The sequence below is a fragment of the Protopterus annectens genome, chromosome 4.part1 (genome assembly GCF_019279795.1).
Source record: "Protopterus annectens isolate FY-2018-M chromosome 4.part1, PAN1.0, whole genome shotgun sequence".
NCBI lineage: Eukaryota > Metazoa > Chordata > Ceratodontiformes > Protopteridae > Protopterus > Protopterus annectens.
The window spans coordinates 566,866,988-566,890,236 of NC_056734.1; the positions used below are offsets into that span (position 1 = coordinate 566,866,988).

The 23,249-nt window shown below is 41.4% G+C and overlaps 1 protein-coding gene across 5 annotated transcripts in view; it reads left to right on the top strand.

Annotated features, from left to right (window-relative positions):
* The window catches only part of MFN1 (mitofusin 1), a 1,379,005-nt gene that overhangs the window by 1,071,878 nt on the left and 283,878 nt on the right, over positions 1 to 23,249 (top strand). For all 5 annotated transcript variants that reach the window (XM_044070376.1, XM_044070375.1, XM_044070373.1 and 2 more), the window contains exon 14: positions 18,968 to 19,070. In XM_044070376.1, the coding sequence (XP_043926311.1) occupies positions 18,968 to 19,070 (103 nt within the window). The remainder of the gene's footprint in view (positions 1 to 18,967; positions 19,071 to 23,249) is intronic.

Consider the following 23,249-nt stretch of genomic DNA (forward strand, 5'->3'; position numbering starts at 1 on the left):
TACTAATATTAAAGTGTCCCTTCTTTGACAGGTTCCCAGCTGTATTGTGTGGCTGTTTTATGTTTTTGCATCACATTTTTGGTCCATTTTTCATAAAATTGTGTTTTTTGGCAAATTAGTGACAAATCATTAAAGGCTGAAGTTAGAAAATAATGACAGAAATTTGAGTTTCAGATTTTATACCCTTCAGAAAATTCATACTAATGCAAGACCTATTCTATTATATTTCTAAGTTTATTAGAGCAATATTTAAAAATTGTCCTTATTTTTGGGCCTTTGTCCCACTTCTGTGTATGGCTTTGTCCAGATTTCTTGCTCTGAGGATGAGAGGTATGACAAATGTGTCAGAGCCATCACAGTCAGCCAGAGACATTTCAAATTGTGACATACTTGTTGCACCCCACTCCCCCATGTAGTGACTCTGGATGTGTCCAAGCAAGGCAAGGAGTAGTTATGCAGTGTAAATGTGCAGTGTGTCCCCCCATCCAAGGTAGACACAAGTACTACAGTGGCTTTTCATCTGTCCTTGATTTTGCAGAACGGTCTGGTTTCTGTCATATTTTTGTACTGTTGATTTATGCTTATTACTCAGACTTATGCTTATTACTCAGAAAGTGCCTGTTGCTCTGTGTTTAAGTAGCAATGCTTTAATGACCATAAGGTAAACTTGTCTGAGATCGTAAGATGCAAGTAAGCTTTAATAAGCATACTGTTAAATAATTGCCAACATTGAAAGCCTTTCTATTGTTGCCATGCAGAGAATACTTGACTAGATAATGTATAAGCCTTGGGTATTAAAGGACAGGATTCCATTATTTTAAAAAGCCCATTACACTTGTTGGAGACTTCCAGTCATCTCTACAGACTTTACCCGTAAACTAAACAGAATGCCAATCCCTTACAGTAATCCTTTAAGCAATGTATCTTGAGCTTGTTTCTTGTTTGCTTTTCATTTTTTACTTTGATCATGTTTTCCCCATGAAACAAGTAGATAGTTGTCAGGCAGCAGGTCTTTTTTGGATAAGAAACATTTTTACAAGTGGGGGCATCACAGAGATTTCTACTTTCAGCATGTTACTTGGTACTTTAATAAAGCTGAATATAAATTATAATTAGAACTGCAGTGCAAGGAGAAGTGGTTTGAGTTGAGTGCTTCTTGTTTTTCTTATACTTGATTTTGACTGGCATTCCAGTAATATATTTAAAAAATAATTTATTTTTTCATGCCTCACAACCTTTTGTTTCCATCTAGATATTAAGTAAGCTGTCATGCAGCCAGTGCATTGAAATATTTTTATTCTTCTACACTTATTTTTGTCTTGATTGGACTCTCATAATGATGGTTTGTCACCCAGGGCAGCGTATTTAATTAAAGTTACTTTTTGTGGTTTTGAGCATAGCTCCTCCCCTTTCTAGTTGGCCACACCCCTCCCCCTTGACCCCACCCATTCAGCTGTCTCCTGCAGCCCCCCTTTGATTTGAAGTCACCAGCCACCACTGCGTGTCTGTTGATTGATTTTTCTTTATCATCACTGTTGATTAATTTTTCTTTATCGTTTTTTTCTCATGTCTTCCTACTTTACTTAGCTGTTAATTGTTTTTCCTCTAACTTTGGCATAATTGTTTTTCATAAATATTTCCATTTGTGCCTTTTATTAGTTTCCCCATTTTTATGATTTATACAAATTTTCATAAAATTTCAGAAATATCTCTAATACTTCTATAACATCTCTGGTTATTTTTCTTGCCGTAGGTTCCCGATGATTGGCGACAACTACTACTGCTTTCTGTTACCCAAGGTATTGTGCTAATAGTTGTGCCTGGAGTTGTTAGAAATAGTTGCTTAATAGCATCCCTTCCAAAGTCATGCCTATTATCCAAATACTCCCTTATTTTCTTTTTAGTACTCTGTAGTTGCTCTTCCTCTTGATTTCCTTATTCTGCAGTACTTTAACATTTGTCATCCTCTCTAAATAATTCCTATTACTTCTTTCCCATATCTCTCTCTCTTTCTTATTTCTACTATGTTTATAAACTCTCCCAGTCACTAGCTATCTCTTGTGAAGAAATATCTGTCTTCAGTAATGGATCTTTGATAATTTCCATTACCCATTCTGTAAAGTCCTCTCTTTTTAAGAGAAAAGTAGGAAAGTGCCAGTGTCTAATTTTTACCTAAATACTTTTCATCTTTATCTTAGTTTTATTGATGTATCTGCTGTAGTTATTAGCTATGTCTCAAAGCTTTCAGTTGAATACACATGTTCTTTTGAAATAAAATTTATGTCCAATCTGGGCCCAGTTACTGTACCTTGGGGAATAATGCATAAATTCTGTTGGAGCTCCTGCTGTTGAATTCCATCTTCCATGTCAGATATTCTCATATAATTCTTCAGAAATCTACCATCTTTTTGTTATGTTTTCTCTTCTAGGTCCCCCGATACACCCTCACTATTGCATATCAGTTTCCATTCCCCACCCATAAATAATAATAATCCTGCTTAAATCTTATTTTTCCCAAAATTCTCTAACTCCATAATAGTAGATCACTGATGGGTTCAGTTCCGAGGCCTTGGAACCGAGTCAGCCTAATACCAAGCTCGCGTACACCAAAAAACTCTCGAGCTATGCTGCTACCCACAATGCCCTTCTTCCAGTTACCTCAGATCTCGTTTGCAGCACAGCCATATAGCAGCGTTTCACCGAACTCTCCAACTAAGTGTCATATTTTATAAATAATTGTATTTTTTGAACTTTTTTCCCCTCTTTTATCTATCTAGCTCTGCCCGTTGATATGCCCTCTCCCACCCTTCTGATATCGTTTGATACCATTGTTGGCATTTTCTTTCTCTCTTTTCTTCACTCCTTTTAGTTAGAGACTGCGGTGCTGATAACTCAAACACCAGGGACCCATTACTCACCTTCATTGGACCCGTTCTTAGGCCCAGACGTACAGCCCTTTTCTGGACCAGCCTGGCTCCCCTTCAGGAGTGTCCACGAGGTCCACAAGGAGTCTTGCTGAATTTGATGTAGTGCACCTGCTGGATCAGCTTTTGACAGCCAGAGGGATAAATGTTCCTAAGACTCATCCCATTTTGGGGTTTGGGTCTATTGCTCCCAGGGGTGTCCCCGAGAGATGCTGTGACTCAAGATTGGCCCATGGATCTCCTCTATTCTTATCTTCCAATTCCTTTTGATACCCCTATTTTTGAAGAAAGCAATTCGGTTGAGATGCAAGGGGATCCTCATTGCCCCATTCTGGCCTCGACAAGTGTGGTTCCCCTTCCTCCGGCCTCACCTTTTACAACCTCCATGGATCCTGGACACTCGTCCAGACTTAATTTCTCACCCCCAAGGGTTGACTCTCCCAAATCTGACCACTCTCAAGCTGACAGCTTGGTTTCACCACTTCCGTTAGTCACCAGGCAGGAAACCCTCTCCTCACCTGTTCACGGTATTATTCTAGCCTCCCATAAGCCATCCACCAGAAAACTTTACAGAGATAAGTGGAAAAGGTTTGCTCATTGGTCTAAAGAACAGATGCTAGACCCCGTCTCAGCTTCGATCTTTGTTATACTTCAATACCTTTCTGGGTTTTTTGAGACTGGAGCATCAGCTTCTACCATTCAAGTCCACTTAGCAGCTATTTCCAATTTTCATAATGGTTTAGAGGGCATTCCACTTATCTCCACCCGCCTATGCAAGACGTTTCTCAAAGGAGTGTTTCATAGCAGACCTCCAATCAGGCGGCCTTTAGAGGCATGGAATCTCTCTGGTACTACAGTCTCTGTCTTTACCCCCTTTTGAGCCTGCTGCAAAATGTGACCTCAAATTTCTATCATGGAAATCTCTATTTTTGGTGGCTGTCACATCAGCTAGACGGATATAAGAATTACAAGCCTTGTGCATCAAGAGCCCGTATTTAATTTTTCATAAAGACAGAGTATCTCTACATACTAATCCATCTTTTCTCCCCAAAGTGATTTCTGATTTCTCTGTGAACCAGTCCATTGAACTCCCAGTGTTTTTCCCAAATTATTCCAATAAAGGAGAATACTGTCTACATTCATTGGATGTACATAGGCAACTATGTTTTTACTTGGATAGGACTAAATCTATCTGCAAGTCAGATCAACTTTTCATTTCCTTCTCTGGACCAGAAATGGAATATGCTGTATCAAAAGTCACTTTATCAAAATGTCTCAGAGATTGTATAACCTTTTCATATTCACATGCAAATGAGCCTAAACCTGTCAATATCAAAGCACATTCAACTAGAGCCATATTAACTTCTGTTGCTTTTCACTCCAGAGCCTCTATGGACGACATTTGCACAGCAGCCATTTGGGCTAAACCTCACACTTTCATCAAACATTACAAGTTGGATATGGTCTCCAGGGGAAGAGCGGCCTTCGGCTCAGTGGTACTCAGGAATGTTCTTCCATAAGGGCCACCAAAGTTTTCAGGTAGCTTGGGATTCTGTCCCATCAGTGATGAATGGGAAGAAGATTAACAACATCAGATAAAGAAGTTATGTCTTACCATAACGTTCCATCTGTGTTGTTGATCTTCTTCCATTCATCACATTCCACCCTCTGTCCCCCACCAAAGGCTCCTAGTGGATCTTATGGGTCCTTGTGATGTTTTCAGGGTTTTTGCCCAGAAATGGCCTCTGCTTTTACTTCTATATGTTTCATGTAAACTCTATCTGAGGTAACTGGGAGAAGGGCATTGTGGGTAGCAGCTTAGCTCAAGAGTATTTTGGTGTACGCGAGCTTGGTATTAGGCCAACTCGGTTCCGAGGGCTTGGAACTGAACTCATCAGTGATGAATGGAAGAAAATCAACAACACAGATAGAACATTATGGTAAGACATAACTTCTTTTTTTGGGTGAAATTTAAATACATGGCAGAGTAATCCTCTTCTGCCAGTACTCTCTTACTACAATAAATCTCCCATTGTTTTCTTTTTCCTTTCTTCTGTCATTGTTGGATCTCCTGTAGTGGTCAGTATAATACTTCCTGTATCCTTTGTCCTAGATACCCTGCTGAATGTCCATATTGCAGTCCATTATTTGTCAGATTCATGTTTATTTCTAGTCAGATATGTCTTCTGTAACATTGCCATTTGCACCATTCAGTTCTTAATATAATTCAATACTTTGCTTTAGTGTGTACCTGTAAGCCTATTTACATTCTATGTTAATACTGACAGACTAGCAATAATGATAAAAAAGCTGTTGTTCCCACCCATTAAACATGGCAGTCCTTTTGAACACAATTTTTTAACTTTTAGCTTACATGCATACACCGTTTAACAGGCTGATTTCTTATAGTTGCTCCTTTTCGGCTCTATTTGGATATGTCACATTTTCAATACTTTTTGCTTCAATAAAAACACTCACAAGACTAAAATATTTAGACCGCCATCTGCTTTTAACTTTCAACAAACACAGAAAACTGTGTATATTTTCCATAAGTAAAATATAGCCCTCCATGTAGGAGCATTTGCCCAAAACAATGCCCACAAGCATTACCTATTCTAAAATTAAGGTTACCCATGCTGAAATGCATGTTAGAGATAGTGTTCCCACTTACACTATTTGAGATCTGTGCTTTTCTTATCTCTCACCCCATCCCAGATGTAAAAATCAGCTTGCATGCTTCCAGCAAACATGAACTCTTTAGCCCAAAGAAAAAGTACATTGGCTACCTTTGAGTAAATAAACTAAATTGTGCACTGTTATATAAAATTAATTAAAGCAGTAAGGTTGCTGGGGCAGCAGCTACTTATTCACTTCCCACCATTTTAAGCATCATTTATTTTTACCTGAACTGCTTGCTAATAGATCTTTAAATCTTAATTACATTGTATCTTGTACATTTTACTCAGCACACATTTTTCAATTAACTCATGAATAACTGTACCTCCAGATGGCTCACCTCCAAATAAAAGCAGTTGGCAGTGAAAAAATACCAGCCAGTAACTTTGCAATTGCATGAAATAAACTTTGTTAGAATTTAATCAGAGTATACTGTTCAGACCTGTCATGATTGATTGTACCTGTAGACTTTTTGTCTCCAATTGAAAGCATTTGTTAATGGAAAAAATAGCTAACAACTTTACAGGAGTGGGGAGGATCAACCATTTCCATGCCTTCAACATTTTGCCTTATTTTCAAGCCTTTTCGCTTTAAAAAACTTTTCTATAGTCTGTAGCTCAAACTAAGAATATTAGTCATGACAGCCACCTCTATAAAAACAAGGGAAGTTATTACCTTAATTCTATATATAGCAGGATTAATACACTATTATATTCCCCCATTCTACCCGTCCAAGATCACAACATTCTATTAACTGTAACATGCTTCTCTCCAGCCTTTCATACCTTGTTTTAGTGTAAAGCCCGGATACATTGCAACTAAGCAGAAGTACTTCCCAACTTTCATGTCTTTAATGTATATGACAGACCCCTGATAAGACTCCTCCCTCTCACGTTTAAAATACCCAGACTGTACCTTATGCAAAACTGCTTCACCATATAACAATTTCATGATGAAAAATGCATGTTATACAGTTATTAGTTGGAACAAAACCTGTTTTACTTATATTGCTTCAGTACCTTCAGTGTCCATCTATAGATTAATGATATCAAGTGGAATATATGCTCTACACTTTACCCACCCGTTTAACAGTCAACAAAATTCCAGTCTTTCTCATCCACTACTACTACTCGCAAAGCCATATTTCATAAGTCTAATCCTGTATCTAATGGGATTGATGGTTTATAATTTCCCATTTATTCACTAATTTCACGGTGTTGTTGGTTATCATTATCATCTCCTCCTCCCAACACCAGTGTCTGGTTCAAACCCAATGGTCTTTTGTTTCTGTTTAACTTCTTTACTTTTTTTCTCACACTCCGGTGTTTACCTTTGGAGCAATGGAAAACATATCACTGACACAGTTTTGTTTTTGTTTGAAAAATAAGAAGCAGAATCCCCTTTTGCTTGCTGGCTCAGTGTTTATTGGATAAACTTTATTTCCTCTTAGCCTGTTCTCCATGCAAAAATGTCTTTGATCTTCATAGAAAAATATTCTGAAGACAGCTGAATACTGCAGTTTGAATTTCATACCTGCCTGTCAACATTCCATGAATGCTAGGATAATCCTACTGTGTAACACCAGTCCAGCTGATTATTTGTACTGTCATAAAACTAATGCAGCCTTTCTTCCATTTTTCTGATAAAGCAGAAAAGCTCAGCCAGCCCTTTCTTCCTTTAAGCTTCAGATGTTTGCAGTTTTAACAGTTTATCTGAATAGTTTGTTAAGGGTTCTTTTATTTTTTTTTCTAGGGGGGACTGACAAACCTCATTGTTCTCCCACTGACAACATTGGCACATTCTGGAAGTCGTCTCAGAGAAAGAGAATCCCTCACATGGAGATTCAGACACTGTGATCTCCTCTGAGTCTGAATCAGAGATTCAAGCAGACGTTTGCTATGCAACTTTATATATTTCTTCAGTGTTTCATTTATTTTGAACCTCTCTGAGTGCATATAATTTATTTTTCCTGTAAATTGCTGGAAGTCATTTCCTGCATCAAAGCTGAAAATCACCTTTTTGTGATGGATCAAGCGTTGTAATGTCTAAAGAGTGGAGATTTTAGTAATGCATAGAGATAAGAGAATTCTAGTGACAGCTTAGATTATATTCTGAACCCCCATCAAGTTTAAATGCTGACTTAAACATTAAATTTGTACTAAAGGCTAGATGTATTAGGTGAGCAACATCAGTTAATCATGCTTCAATATCCTTTTTAAATTCCAGCTTATATATACAGTGTTTTATGGGCATGTACCTGATGAATTTGCATACATGAACACATTATTTTTTATTTGTTGCATTTATTTCTATTCACACATTCTAAACTCCGTGCTCCTACTGAGAATTAAGAGAATACCAGATATTCGTAAGTCTTTACATTATTTCTGTTATGTGTTGGCACTTTTAAGCATATAACCTTACTAATACATTATGTAAGGAAATGTGTTTTGTAATTTTGTCTTTTTTAGTGTAGAACTTTACTCTGTTGAAATCTTAAGTTAATTTTTAAAGTTATCCTTTGTGTGTTTCAGATGTGGTGTTTTACTTCACTTTGAATTTGGGTCATGTGTACTGCCACCAGGAATTTTTTTATGTAATACTTCTTGTTGTCACATTTAAGGGGTGGACTTTCCTTTTTTTTCTAGTCTTTTTAATGGGATATATATTTTTCTGTGAGCCTTGATAATCTGCAAAGAGGTATTGCTTTTATGAATTATTTTCTGGTTTGTGGTTAGTAACTGTCATATATATACACACACACATATAGATGTTCTTCGTGTTTCACTGTTGCAGTCGTCACACTTGGGTTATCTGCCTGCAGGTAGCCCTCAGTCGGCCCGAATACCAGAGACTTAGTATTTCTGCTTTGGATGCTGTCACTCTAGGACTGATGTCAGGTCGTCAGGGGTATAAAAACAGGCAGCCGACGCCATTACATCAGTCTTTCTTGCCGAGGAGCCTGAAGCAGAAGCAGTTCGGAAGTGCAGGCGGCTGCTACCTGAATTTTCATTTTTGAATTTAATGATCCTGAAGTCTTCTAAAGCTAAGTACCCCGTTGGGGATCCTTTTTTCTTGCTCTAACCAATGTCAGAGAAAGTTAACAAATGTCTTGCCTGTGGAAAGCAAATACCTCACAGAGATTTTCATTCTTACTGCGTCAACTGTTTAGGCCCAGACCACGACATCCCTCACTGTTGGTTTTATGCCTTAGTTAACACCCGAACCATTCGTCATTGGGCTCTCTTTGTCACTAAATTCTTTCGCTCTCGATCTTTGTATTCTGAAATTGCTTCGGTAGGCCATCTGACTACCAATATTCTGAAAAAACATAAAGATAAAGACAGAGACAGACTGCATAGGTCCAAAACTGCCGACCATGCTTCCGTTAAGCTAGTCACCAGTCCACTGGTACTCAGTGAGGTGCTTTCGCAGCCCCCTCATGCCCGCTTCAATGGATTTGCAAGCCTCTACTGAGACCCATTCGGAGTCCAGTATGCCGCGAGACTCTTCTTAGACTATAGAACTTGCGGATGTCTCTACCTTGGATGGGTCCAGAACCGCTGAGCAGGCACCAGCTTCTGAGGCAGTTATTCGCTCAACCAATGTTCGACTCAAACCGACGGCTTCTTTTTTAACCAAAACTACCGAATTTCTTAGGCCCAGAGTATGCAATATGCCTAGAAAACCGACGACCAAAGCACATGCACCTGCTCCCATGCCGCAAAAACAAATGCTTAGAATGGCTGAAGACCTTATTACACTGAATAGGGGAAGTCAGCCTTCCCCTGCTAAGAGACAGAGTCCAGTCCCCTTCAGTTTCTACAGCCCAGGAGTCCGATGACTCTGAAATTTCTAATTATGAAGACCTGCCCTTATCTGCTTATGAGGATTCAGATGCAGAGGAATCCATTCCCTCTGCTTCCTCTCCAGAGGATTTTTCTTTTGGTGAAACCTTGCATACCGTATGAGAGCATTTCCACTGGGAATGCCAAGACTATCCTCGGTCCAAAAAGAGACTCAGAGAATTTCTAGAGTTGCCTCAACACATGCCCTTAGCAATACCCCCTGTCCTGGATGTTGTGGATGATGTTTTTATGGAATCCAGTCTTACTCCTGACACTTTACCTCCTGCCACTAGGAAACCAGACAGGTACTACAGACTACCTGACACTCACAAATTTCTTTTCAAGAATCCTACTGCTGACCCAGAGATCATTTCCTGGGGTCCTAAAGGTATCAAGGCTACTACAGCCAAGAATCCCACCCCTTCAGACAGGGATTCCAGAGCTTTGGACAGATGGGGTAAGGTTCATAGGTAGGTACTAGGCTATTGGCCCTAGGGCCTATATAAGCCTAGCCAAAAGGTACCCTGGTTTTCGCCACCCAAGAAAATTATTTTCCTGTGCCACTGTCGAGCAGAGCCACAGAAGTGATCCCCGGGGTGAATTTCCCATCTCCCATCCAATCATCAAGATTTTTCTTGAAGAGTGCTAATGAGGAGCTTTGTTTGATATAGATAGGTAGTTTGTTCCAGAGTATGGGAACGCTTATCTATCCCTTCAGCATGTTCTGTTTATTGTGGTGACAAGGTTTAGATCCCTAGAGCGTGCAGCTCAGAGGGATTGGGATTTCTTTAAGTGGAGCATGTCCAAAATGTCTGGGTTTGACATAGCTTTGTGTGTTAGGCAGAGATCACCTCTGAGTAGGCGATATGCGATGGAGTAAAGCTGCAGTTTTTTGAGACGGTCTGAGTAGGGCATCTGTTTGAGGCCAGTAATCCTCTTTGTGAGGTATTTCTGTGGCCTTTCCAGTTGTTGTAGATGTCTTATGGGGTACATACCAAAAGGGGCATTGTACTCTATAATGGGTCAAATGAGTGACAAGTAGAGGGGAACAATGACCTGTTTTTTCCTGGATGAGAAACCTTTTGTGATGAGGTGTGCCACGTAGAAGGATTTCCTAACTACTGTGGCGATGTGATTATCAAAGGAGAGACTACTGTCCAACTGTGTCCCAAGGTCTCTTCTCACACTTTCGGTGTTAAGTAGACTACCGCCTATGTGGTAGTTCATGGATACAGAGTTTTTACCAAAAGGGATGACAATGCACTTTTTGGCATTGAGCTTGAGGCCATGGCTTTGACACCAAGCATCTGTCTCAGTGAAGCCCTTTTGTAGGATGTCCACATCTTTTGAAGTTTTGATTATGGCTCCTAGTTTGCAGTCATCTGCGATCTTCGTTAGCCAAAGACCTTCTGTGTTAGCCTGTACTTCAGAGAAGTAGATACCAAACAGGAGAGGACCCAGGATGTGGTACTCCACTTGTCACTGGTCTGAAGATGGATTTGGAGTCTGCTACTTTCACAGTGTGGGTTCTGTCAGTGAGCCAGTTGGCAACCCATCTTGTGACATAGGGATTTATACCTAGTTTAGTGAGTTTATATATAATTCCAGAGTGGGGGATGGTGTCAAAAGCCTTGGCGAGATCAAGATAGGCTGTGTGAACCACCTTACCCTCATCTACAGCTTTGGTGACCACTTCAAAGAAGTCCATCAAGTTTAGGAGACTTGGATCTGCCTTTTACAAACCCAAACTGGGTGGGATCCAGAGTTTGGAGATTACCAATGTCATTGTTTATAAGTTCCATGATGATACGTTCCATAGCCTTGCAGACCAGGCTCATCAGGCTAATGGGGAGGTAGTTTCCGGGGTCCGTGGTGGTTCCCCCTTTGTGGAGTGGGATAACCGTCGCTATGCAGCATTCAGTGGGCACATAGCCTGAGGTGAGGCTATGATTGAACATGGTACTTAGGTGGGGTACCAGTTCGTTCTGTAGTTTATGTAGAACGCAGCCTGTGATGTTGTCAGGTCCCATGGATGCTGTGTTCTTGGCTTTGAAGAGTGTTTTTTTTTTTTACCTGTGCAGCCATGATTACAGGAACTTTGCATTCTTCCGGTATAGAGATGGACCCTTTAGGGGATGGGGGGGGGGGTTAGCACTGAATCTATCTGCCAGAATGTTGGCAATATCAGTTGGTTCTGTATATTTATTGCCATTGTGCTGTAACTCAGAGCAGATCTGAGTGTTACCATTGAGATTCTTGACATAGCTATAGAATGCTTTGTGGTTGTCTTTAGAGTCGGTGGCGATTTTGTTTTCATAAGTAGCTTTGGAGGATTTTATGAGGGATCTCAGCTTCTTACTGAGGCTGACCAGGGAGTGCCTCCAATCATGGGATTTTACTCTTTTACAACAGTTTCTTTCTTCTGTTGTAGAGTTTGTTTATGGCAGGGGACCACCAGATTGGCGTCCTTTTTTGGAGGATAGCATCTTGGTTCTGTTAGGGATTGCATGATCCATGCACTTGTGTAAGTACTTATAAAGTGCATTTGTGTAGCATTCAGCAGTCATACCTTTATTGTCCGTCAGCATGGGTGTCGTGACGTTTGCCACGTCTGTCTTAAGAAGCGTGAAGTTGGCTTTGGAGAAATTTTTTACAGTGGTTTCCCTAATGGGGGTTGGGGCAGGGATGTGGATGTCTAGGGTGATTAGCTTGTGGTCGGATCTGTCCAATGAGGAATTGACCTCTGGTGTGGAGCACCAGTTGCCCGTGTTGGTAATAACCAGGTCTAGGATATTGCTGCCCCTGGTGGGGGTGTGGATACGTTTCTCCAAGGCATTGCATTGGAATTTATGAGTTCCAGAAAATGTTGAGCATAAGAATTGGTACGAGTAGTTTTCCCAGTTAATGGTGGGGTAGTTGAAATCGCCCATTATTAGGGTGTTAGGTTGTATCCTAATATTTTCCAGTGTATCAAGAAATTAGGAGTGGGAATCCTGGGGCATGGTGGGGGATCTGTAGCAGTCTACAATTTGGATTGCGGTCTTGCCCAGAGTTAGTTGCACTTGTATAATCTCGGATGCGTTATGCTGAGCAACTAGCCTGGAGGTGTGGATATCCTTATTGATTATGGACACGCCTCTGCCTTTAGTGTTTCGGTCCAGGTTAGGTGGCCGAAAGGTGTGGCATGAATTATAGCCTGTTAATGCAGGGGTATTCTCTGGTGCCTTGAACCAGGTCTCTGTCACTGCACAGATGTCGATGTTCTTCATTTTAAGGAGTGCCTCAAGTGAGTGCATTTTGAGGTTTAGACTTCTAGCATTGAGTAGCAATACCCTCAGATTCTGCTTGCTTGTACCTGTTTCGGTGGTGAATTTGTCATTTGAACCTTGCCTAAAAAAGGCACTATAAGGATAGCTAGAGCCTTAGCCAGTATCCGGAATCCCAGGGGCGACAGGTGCAGGCCATCTCTGGCAAAGCATCGTGGTTTGTCAATCATTTCATCCCAGGCAGACAGATACTGGATCCCCTTAGAATGACACCAGAAGCGTAGCCAATTGTTGAAGTCAATCATTTTGTCCTTGTGCTGTGATATCATTCTGGGTGATGGCAGTATGCTACTCAGGGCTAGGGTCATACCTGCCTGGGCTACAAGTTCGGACAGCTCCTCCATGTCCCTTTTCATGTAGTCCAGGGAGGTACGTCTCAGGTCATTCACACCAACATGGACAATGACAGAGTCATATTTCTACTTGTTGTGGAGTGACCTGAGTGCATGCATTATGTGGCGGATCCTGGCACCCGACAGGCAGCTGACAGTAACTTTCTCCTTGTTTAGCCTGGTGAGTGGAACATCAGTGTGCCTGACTATAGAGTCATCTATGACTAGAGTGTTGGTTACATTGTTATGCCTTATGGGCTGTGGTTGAGTGGCTCACTGAGTTTGTGGGCAATGTGTCATTTGGGTTGTGTTGGGGGGGTGGAGGTTGCTTGTGTTTCTGCTTTGGAGGTCCCTGTTGCTTGGGCAGGTTTTTACTGAGAGCCTCCGCGAATGTAGGTGTGTGTTTTGTCTTTCTATGTGTGTGTTTTGGTGGTGTAGGTTTTGAGGGACTACGTGATGAGTGTGGTGTGGTGCAAGTGTTTACCTTCTTCTCTTGACTGTCTAGCCCAGTCTGGGGTGAAGAGAGCTTTGCTTGCAGTTTGGCTATATAAGTGCATCTCTCACAGGTTGTAGTGTTGGGTGGTAGGGGGAGAGGGATGTCTGTGTACATGAGGCAATTGCGACATTGCCCCAAGATGCCCAGATTCATCAGGTAGACGAGAGAAAACACCAGGAGCTGACCCTTAGACATGTCTGGATAGGTGCATATTTGTTAAGTACTAGAAACTGTTTTCCTCTAGACAAGTGATGAAAGTTGAGTGTTGTAGTAATTTGTAGCTTATTTAGTGCTTATGAGTTCTGAACAAGTGCTGAGCTCAAAGAAACAGACTTGAGTGCTGAAACTAAAAAACTGGCTAGTTCTAAGAAACAAAATTAAGCTAGAAGGCTTCCCCCAACACAGAAAGGCTTGGGGGCTCAGAAAGAAGCCCACAAACAGTCCTGGACACAGCAAATCTGTATCCAGACTAGACTACCCACAGGAAAGGTAGGAAACAAGCTTAGAAATTTTTTTTTAAATGGAAAGAGAGAAAGGAGGAGCAGAAACTAAGTGGATTGTCCTTCTCAAATGTTCTCCTTGTATTAGGTAGAATGAGATAATAACACTAGACTGGAAATAGTGTCCCAGATCAAATTTGCAGTAGGGGTGGGCAACTACAAAGCCACCAACTATAAGAACAATATACAGGTATATACCTCTGCAACTCTTGCTATTAGGGCATTGAATTGTACCAGCAACATATTATGGAACTTATTAAACAAAAGTGGCAACATTTTCAGACTGTCCAGAAAATCAAGAATTGCAGGAGCTTATGCACTCTGCAAGCCAAGTCAGCAAGCATACTTTGCAGTGTGGCTTTGACGCCCTAGAAGCATCTTGCCGGGCAGCTGTCACTGGCTCTGTACTGAGAAGATATGCTTGGCTGCAGGAGCAGACCTTGCCAGACCATGTCAAATCAAAGTTACTAGACTCTCCTTTGAATAAGGATTGTTTGGCTCCAAAGCAGAAGGGGTTCTTAAAAAGATGGAAGAAAAAGTGAAGTCTATGCAGACTGTTAAAGAATTCTTACAAATGCAACCCCCTAGATTCAGTAGGCATTGCCCTTCCAAACACTAGTCCTTTCCAGCCCCCTCCAGGCCTTCTCAAACCAGACTCAGGGGAAACAGACCACCCAGACTACAGTCTCAGGGTTTGCAGAGATCTAAGCAATGGAGTGCCCCCACCCTTAAACCAGGGAGTGGTAAGCCACCTCCTTATGGAAAAAGCTCACAATGACTTCTTTACTCCACTCCCCAGTCCTTCCCAATTGCTTGTGCCCCTAGGAGGAAAACTTGCCCTTCATGCAAAAAACTGGATGTCCATCACTTGGGCCCGGTGGGTCCTCAATATTGTATCCCAGGGGTACATATTTTATTTCCATTCACTGCCAACCCCAAGCGGGTTTCCAGGCCTTCCTCCAAACCACTGGGCAGAGGTTCAAAACCAAGTACTTTCCCTACTCAATATCAGAGCTATTCAGATGGTTCCAGTAGAACAGAGGGGTCAAGGATTCTTCTCCAGTCTCTTCCTGGTACCCAGGAAAGAGGGCTGTTGGCACCCAATCCTGGATCTTTCCATTCTCAACACCTTCCTGGTGATACCAAAATTCAAAATGCTTACCCTACAACATCTTCTTCCTATGCTAGCCAAGGATGCCTGGTTAGTCACCCTAGACTTAAAAGAAGCCTATCTGTATGTCCGCATAAGGGAATCATGCAGGAAGTATCTACGTTTCAGGGCAGGGTCTATGCATTATCAGTTCTCTGCACTTCCCTTTGGCTTATCTACTGTGCCCAGGGTATTCACAAAATTCCTGGCTCCAGCCATTGCATACTGCAGGCAGAGAAATATCCAAATTTACCCGTATTTGGATGACTGCCTGATTCAGGTGGACAGTCAGGAACTGCTGCTGCAGCACCTGACATTTGTGAAAAACCTTCTCACGTCCTTGGGGTACACCATCAATGAAAATAAATCAAAACTGGTACCCAGTCACAAGATTGTATTCCTGGGAGCAAGCTTGGACACAACTTCCCAGATGGCATTCCTCACCTCAGAAAAACAAGTCTATCTGACAGACTACTTCAAACAAATGACCACCAGAACCCAGCTATCTGCAAGAAAAATACTACAAGCCCTAGGGTTCATGGCCTCATGTATACTGCTGATTCCATATGCAAGACTGCATATGAGGAAACTCCAGTGATAATTAAAAAGTCTTTGGTGCCAACATTCTCAGGACCTGGAAACAGTCATTCCTATCATACCCTGTCTAAGGACAGAGTTCCTCTGGTGGGCAGAAGCATGCAACCACAACTAGGGACTGCCATTTACTCAACCCCAAGCTGCCCAGACCCTAACCACAGATGCATCAGACTATGCCTGGGGGGCACACATGGACAGAAAATGTATTTAGGGCCACTGGAGCCGAAGTCAACTTCATCTGCACATCAACCAAAAAGAGATGCTAACTGTACAGAATGCCGACAGCTTTCAGATCCCTAATCTTTCCAGGACAACTGCTAATAAAAACAGACAACACCACAGTTATGTGGTACATCAACAAGTAGGGAGAACCCATTCCTACCCACTCTGCAGGTTAGCCATAGCCCTGTGGAACACGGCCTTGGACATTCAAGTCCATCTGCAAGCTCAATTCCTGCCAGGCAAACAAAACTTACTGGCAGACAACTTAAGCAGGAATCTCCTAGACCCACACGAGTGGCAATTGGAACACAGCACCTTCAACCTTCTGATTCAGAAATGGGGGACCCCAGAGGTGGATCTTTTTGCCTCCCCCTACAATCACCATCTCTGCAAATTCTGCACCAGGAATCCTCACAGCAGGGCCTGGAAAGTGGATGCTCTATCTTTTCAGTGGGTAAATCTCTCAGTCTATGCTTTTCCCCCTCTGCCCCTCCTTTCGAGGGTATTACTCAAGATAAAGCAGGACAGACCAAGGATAATTCTGATTGCCCCGGACTGGCCACGCCAGCACTGGTACCGAATCCTGCGCAGCCTGACATCCGTGCCACCCACACCAGAATCCAACCCTCCTCCCTCAGCAGGAGGGACAGATTCTGCATCCACAACTGCAAACCCTAAATCTTGCAGCCTGGCTTATTCCTTGAATTCTCCCTCAGCAACCTTAAACAAACAGGTCCTGGATGTCATTCTTGAAGCCAGAAGACCCAGTACAAGAAAATCCTGTGCTGATAAGTGGAAAAGGTTCTGCTCATGGATTCAGTCTAAAGGAGAGGACACAACACTGCCCTCTCTGCCTCTTATCCTGGATTACCTAGCAGATCAACTCCACAAAGGCCTGTCCTTCTCCTCCATTAAGATACATGCCTCAGCCATTTCTGCTCATTACAACACTGAGCCACCTCTCTTCTCGCACCCTCTTATCAAACAGTTCCTGAGAGGGGCAAACAACTTAAGGCCACCAAGGAGAGCACTCACCCCTGCTTTGGACCTTAACTTTGCACTGGAAAGGCTCACGCTTCTCCCCCTTTGAACCTGCTGCATCAGCAGAGTTAAAATTCCTCTCTTGGAAAACAGCCTTGCTTCTAGCCATCACTTCAGCTAGAAGAGTGTCTGAGTTACAAGCACTCATGGCTGTGGAACCCTTCATTATTTTTCATGCTGACAGGGTTTCCCTCAGGACTAAACCTTCCTTTATGCCCAAAGTGGTGTCCAGTGTGGCTCTCAATCAATCCATCCATTTGCCAACCTTCTTCCCTAAACCAAAAAAAAAGAGGGGAAAGGATCCTGCAATCCTTGGACGTGCACAAACAGCTTAGATCCTACCTTGAAAGGACTAAGCCCTTCAGAAAATCTGACCAGCTACTAGTCAGCTTTGCAACAGGGGCAGAGGGCAAGGCCATTTCAAAACAAACCGTTTCCAAATGGATAGCACACTGCATCCATTTCTGCTACAAGCACCATGGGAAACCAACCCCTCAGGGGGTCAGAACACATTCTGCTAGGGCAACATCTACCTCTGCAGCATTTCTCAGGGGAGTCCCTACCGGGGATATCCTGGAGGCTGCTACCTGGAGTACTGTACACACCTTCACCAAGCATTACCACCTGCCTATCTTTTCCAAATCCAGGGCATGATTTGCTACAACAGTCCTGCAAGGCATACTAGCCAGCCCTAACTCTTCTTGATTGCCTCCACCCGTCTTTAGCTTTGGGAATCCACCCAAGTGTGATGACTGCAACAGTGAAACACAAAGAGCATAGTACAGTTGTGTGCACTTACCATAAATGTAGATGTTCGAGTGTATTCACTGTTGTAGTCATGGTTTCCCTCCCTCCAGCCCCCTGATTTTCTCTCTCTCTCTCTCTCTCTCCTGTCGATGGCTATTACTAACCCCTTGTGGGGTATTGGTTTTGGTATTGGTATTTACTTTTTACTGGTGGTGTTTTCCCCACTGTAACCTAGCTCCCTATTTGGGGGGCTCCTGACATTTGAGGCAAGAAAAACTGATGTAATGGCATTGGCTGCCTGTTTTTATACCCCTGACGACCTGACATCAGTCCTGGAGTGACAGCATCCAACGCAGAAATACTAAGTCTCTGGTATTCGAGCTGACTGAGGGCTACCTGCAGGCAGATAACCCATGTGTGATGACTGCAACAGTGAATACATTCAAACATCTACACTTATGGTAAGTGTACACAACTGTACTTTCATGTTTTTCCATAACTGCTATATTCTAAAAATATTAAAATCCATTGGTAGAAGTTGTAACTTACAGTATGTCATTATAATCCAGGCTGTCATTTTTTTCAGTTTTCATTAAGTAAGACCACAAAAGAAGGATAAAAGAGTTCAAAATGAAACCAATAAACCTGTAAGAACACTCGGATGTGGTAAAGTTTCCACTTTATCACATCGAAGTTTAATAAAATGTACAAAGTTCCACTCCAACGGCCCCAATAAAAACACTGACACCATCGCCGTGGACCCCGGGCCAGGCCAATGGGCTCACCTCGGGTGCCTGGGGTCCGCTGCAATGTTGTCAGTGTTTGTATTGTGGCCGTTGGAGTAGAACTTTACCACACCGAAGTTTAATAAACTGCACAAAGTGGAAACTGCTCATCCGAGTGTACTTGCAGGTTTATCGGTTTTCATTAACATCTGTCTGCCTTTCCATCCTTCCCCAAATTACATCCTTCTTCATTTATATCAGTTTCACCTCTTCTCAGCTTCGACTACCCAACCTTTCATTAAATATACGTGTCCATCTTGCATTTCAGCAACTGAACTAGTGTATAACCCAAACTATAAGTAAGTGTTTGATTTTTGTTTCAGGAACTTAACCAGCACATAGATGAAGGCATGGGGAGAAACTTGGCAGATCGTTGCTCCAGTGCAGTGAATTTTTCACTACAGAAGGCTCAGCAAGACATGATAGGTACGTGATTGCCAATTAAACATTATGTTAATACCATTTTTCATCTTCTCTTTTTTTGTAATGTCTCTGGCTTGTGAAATCTACTTAATACAACATGACATCATGGAGAAGAGTGAAGTTTGGAAAATTTCAGGCACTTTGCACTAGGACCAGTTTTGTTTCTGTAAACTGTACCACAATGGCTACTAAAGCCTTGTTTGAAAAAGAGCAGTATTAGACATTGTGTTCTTACAGGAGGCAGGAGAGAGTACATTTGATTTTATTTTGAAGGGGCAGCCATTTGAGAATAAGTCTTCAGGAAGCAGTATGGCTCACCATCAGTTTAATTCCAGTTGAGACAGTCTAATAAAGACTTTGAGTGGTACAGTGCCTCAGGAAAGGTTTAGCAAATTTTCATAAATATAGCATCTTGATATGTAACTCAGAAGGGAAAGCACTGCATCTTTAACAAGGTGGCAGTAAATGTTTGGGAAAACAAATTTAGCAAATATAGGAAAATACAGGATAGGGACTGAGAATGGTATAAAGGGCAGCACTCATATTCAGGAAGACTTTATGGTCAGAAGGTTGGGGCAAAAAAGAACCTAGTAAAAAGAAGGAAAAACAAGAGACGAGCTGATTTGGGAAAATCCTGACATTTCTGAGTTGTTACAGCTGGAATTCCCAGAACCTTCACCCATCCCCCCAGTGTTGTCAGCATTCAAGGATGTGTTTGTCGCAGCCCTGTGGCTCCCCCTCAGCCAGCCTGCTGTACCTAAGAAAGCAGATAGATGGTTCAAAGTTCCTCAGTCTTTCAAGTATTGTACATTCATCCCAGAGCTAACCCAGTAGCTATAGCTGTAGTTACTCCAGCTTCTGCCAAGCAATTTTTTTTAATTCTAAACCATCCTCTTCAGAGAAGAATGGTAAAACAATTAATAACTGTGGGGAAATAAAGTGTTTCCTTCTACAACTTTAATTTTTTAAATTTTTAATTGTCAGGCTCGTATGTTAAAGTGGATCTACTTTGTTTGTTCAAAAATGCATTACATTGAACAAACAAAATAGATGCCCACTTCAGCAAAAGTGCACTTTTGCTGAAGCCTAGTTGCCAGATCAGCTGACTTAAAAAAAAAAAAAAAAAACACAGAAAACATGTTTTGCAGGGGGACAAGCCCCCCCTGCACCCCCCATGTGGAGGGCTGTGCCCCCCCACAACCCCTACTTAAATATACCAACCCCGAGATCGCACTACAGTGTGGAAAACAAATATTCCCATTCTGCGCTGTATTATGATCTCTGTACTTCGTTTTTGAAGTTTTGGTACTTTGAACAACTGGTCTCGACCAAGTGGGTTTCGAAGTACTGAAACTTCGTACAAATGAAGTAAACCCATTAAAGTTTATTCTTGTGAAAGCACTAGGAATGTTTTTTCAGCACTTCCTTCATTTAAGGAAAATTTGCCTTGTGTAGTTTAGTTTCCTCCATTTCTCAGGTCACTATTTATTGTTTAAAGTGTGTGTTTGATGTGGTAGACACTGCATCCAGGGCTGTCACCACAGGTACTGTGTTGAGGAGGTTTGCCCATCTGCCTCCCAAAAGATGTAAAACATGAGATTTTAAGTTCTCCTTTGTATAGAGATTTAGTTTTTGGACTGCTTGCTGCAAAGGTCATCAAAAAGTGTGATGAGAGAAGCAAGGTGATTCAGGGAATTACTCAAAATTTTCAGCACCTCTTCTCTAAATTTTCAAGTGATTTTTTTTGCTCCCTCATCTAATTTTGGCAAGAAACAAAATAAACAGTCTCAGCAAAATGCTGGTAAGTAGACATTTAAAAAACAATAAACTACCAAAAGGCAACCAAAACACGTAAAACGTGATGAGCTGTAAAAATAAATTAAACACTTTAATACTTCATAAGCACTTTCATTCCAGCAAACCGAACTTCATCAGACTGAAGTATAACAACATAGTACTTGTATAGAATCACACAGTCAGTCACATGTAAAACTAATGCTTTAATAGTTTCTTTTAAGGAAACCTTTAAAATTCTCCTTATCATTAAGACCAGGGTACTGACGAGTTTCCAGGTTCAATCACCAAAGATATTCCTTCCTCTTTGTCATCAAACCTAAATCTAAACTATTAACCTTGTCTGTGACAGAAAAAAATTAATTTAAATTTGTTAGTGTTAGTACACTTGCTCCAAAAAGTAAACAGGACCCCTGCCAACAAAGGACAGTCAAATAAGGCAGAATGACTGTATGAGGCACCTTGTTTCCCTGTCCCCACCTACAGTGGCAGTCCCTTATCCCTCAACAGAATGTCTGAATGTCCATTTCTCTTTTGGCAAAAGATTGTTTCAGACAAATGGGTTCAGAGGCTTATTCAGAAAGGTTAACGATGGCAGTGGAAAGAAATTACTTCTTCCCAAGGAATTATTCCACATCCATACCAAACCCCTGTGTTTCTTTCTGTTCTACAGCACATGCCATTTTTAGGGAGTAATATAAACAGGTCCTCCTTCCCAGTTGGGAAATGTTTATTCAAGAATGTTTTTGGTGCCAAAGAAAGAAAATGTCTTGAGGCCATTTCTAGACCTTTCTTTCCTAAATTAGTATTTGTTGATGGCGAAACACAAAATGCTGTTAATTCAAAACCTGTTACCCTTTCTTCCTCGTTTGAGGTTTTTTTTTTTTTTTTTGATAACCCTAGATATAAAAGATGCTCACCATCACATTCCAATTTATCCAAACTTCAGGCATTTCTTAAGCTTTTGTGTGTCGGGATCACATTATCAGTTCTCTGCCTTTCCCTTTGGACTATCCACTGCTCCGGGAAAGTACACAAAGTGTCTAGTTCCTGTCATAGCCCATTGTAGGCTAGTGGGTACCCACAGTTTTTGAATATTTAGACAACTTACTTATCTTTGCAGAGTCTTTTTCAAAGTGTCAGGAATCCCTCACATGGAGCGAGATCTCCTGCCCAGGCTGGCATTCCAAGAGAACATGGAGAAGTATTTTTTGACTCAATCACACAGGATTGTGTTCTTGGTGTGTCAGCTAGACATCTCATTGCAAAGAGCATTTGTTCCTACTGTATAAAATATATCCATGTTTAAGTCTATTCCAGGGGTTTTCTACTCAAGCTTCTATCACTGTGAGGGAATACCCTCAGGATATTGGGTTCCATGGCTTCTGTGATTACCATGATACCCTTATCAAGGATCTTTGAATCTTTGTTCTGTACCCAATGTCATCTGTTTATTTTCCTTTAATACTTAATGTATTCCTGAAAGCAAAATTGGACAAACCTAGTCTCATTTTGATAGCCCCCTTTTGTCTGAAACAACCATTGTATTCTCTGTTTAAGATTCTAATTGCAATTCCTTTCATATTCATTGCCTTCTTTCTGACACAGCAACATGACAAAGTTTGCATTGCAGCCTGAAAATCATAAGTCTGTAAATTTGGGATTAGAATTTTAATCCATAACATTGCTCTTTCCTCTTCATAGAATTTGATTATTTTAAAGGAAGCAGGGTGGCCTATTCAGGAACAGATTATGGGGTTGGGGGCTGGAGAGGAATCAAAAAGAGACATTCATCCTGAGCCCCTCTGATGGGGTCACACTGCTATGCTAGCAGCTCAGTAAAACAGCAACAACTTGCAAAGTAGTTAGCAGTGGTAATCTGCTATTATCTTGTAGCTACTTGACGATGTTGATATTGCTGTTTTCACTTTACAATGAGTATGAAGCCAGTTTTAATGTAAACAAAAGAAAACATTGTTATTAAACACATTTGCAGTATAATTATGTGACAACATTTTAACTGTAGTTGCCATATAATTACACTGAAGTACTTCCCATTAAGTGAATGATCAGCTTAATGTGTAAGTGGGAGGTTTTGCTGTTTGTATAACTTCTGACCTGTACCCAATAAACATAGGAAGAGGAAATGAGCAGCCAACCCATTTCTTATTTGCTCTAAGCTTTTATAATTGTTTGCTAACAACATCCATTCATAATTGTTTTGCAGCAGCTCTAGCAATATGACTGCAAACTACCGGAAGCTACCAACATTTGGATCTTCTGGGGTGGTTTTCTGTTGTAGCAGTGTGTGTTTTACTTCTGGCAGAATACCAGATAGATCCATGAGCAGTGATAACAGTAATCCATGTCCACAACAGAATAATTTTT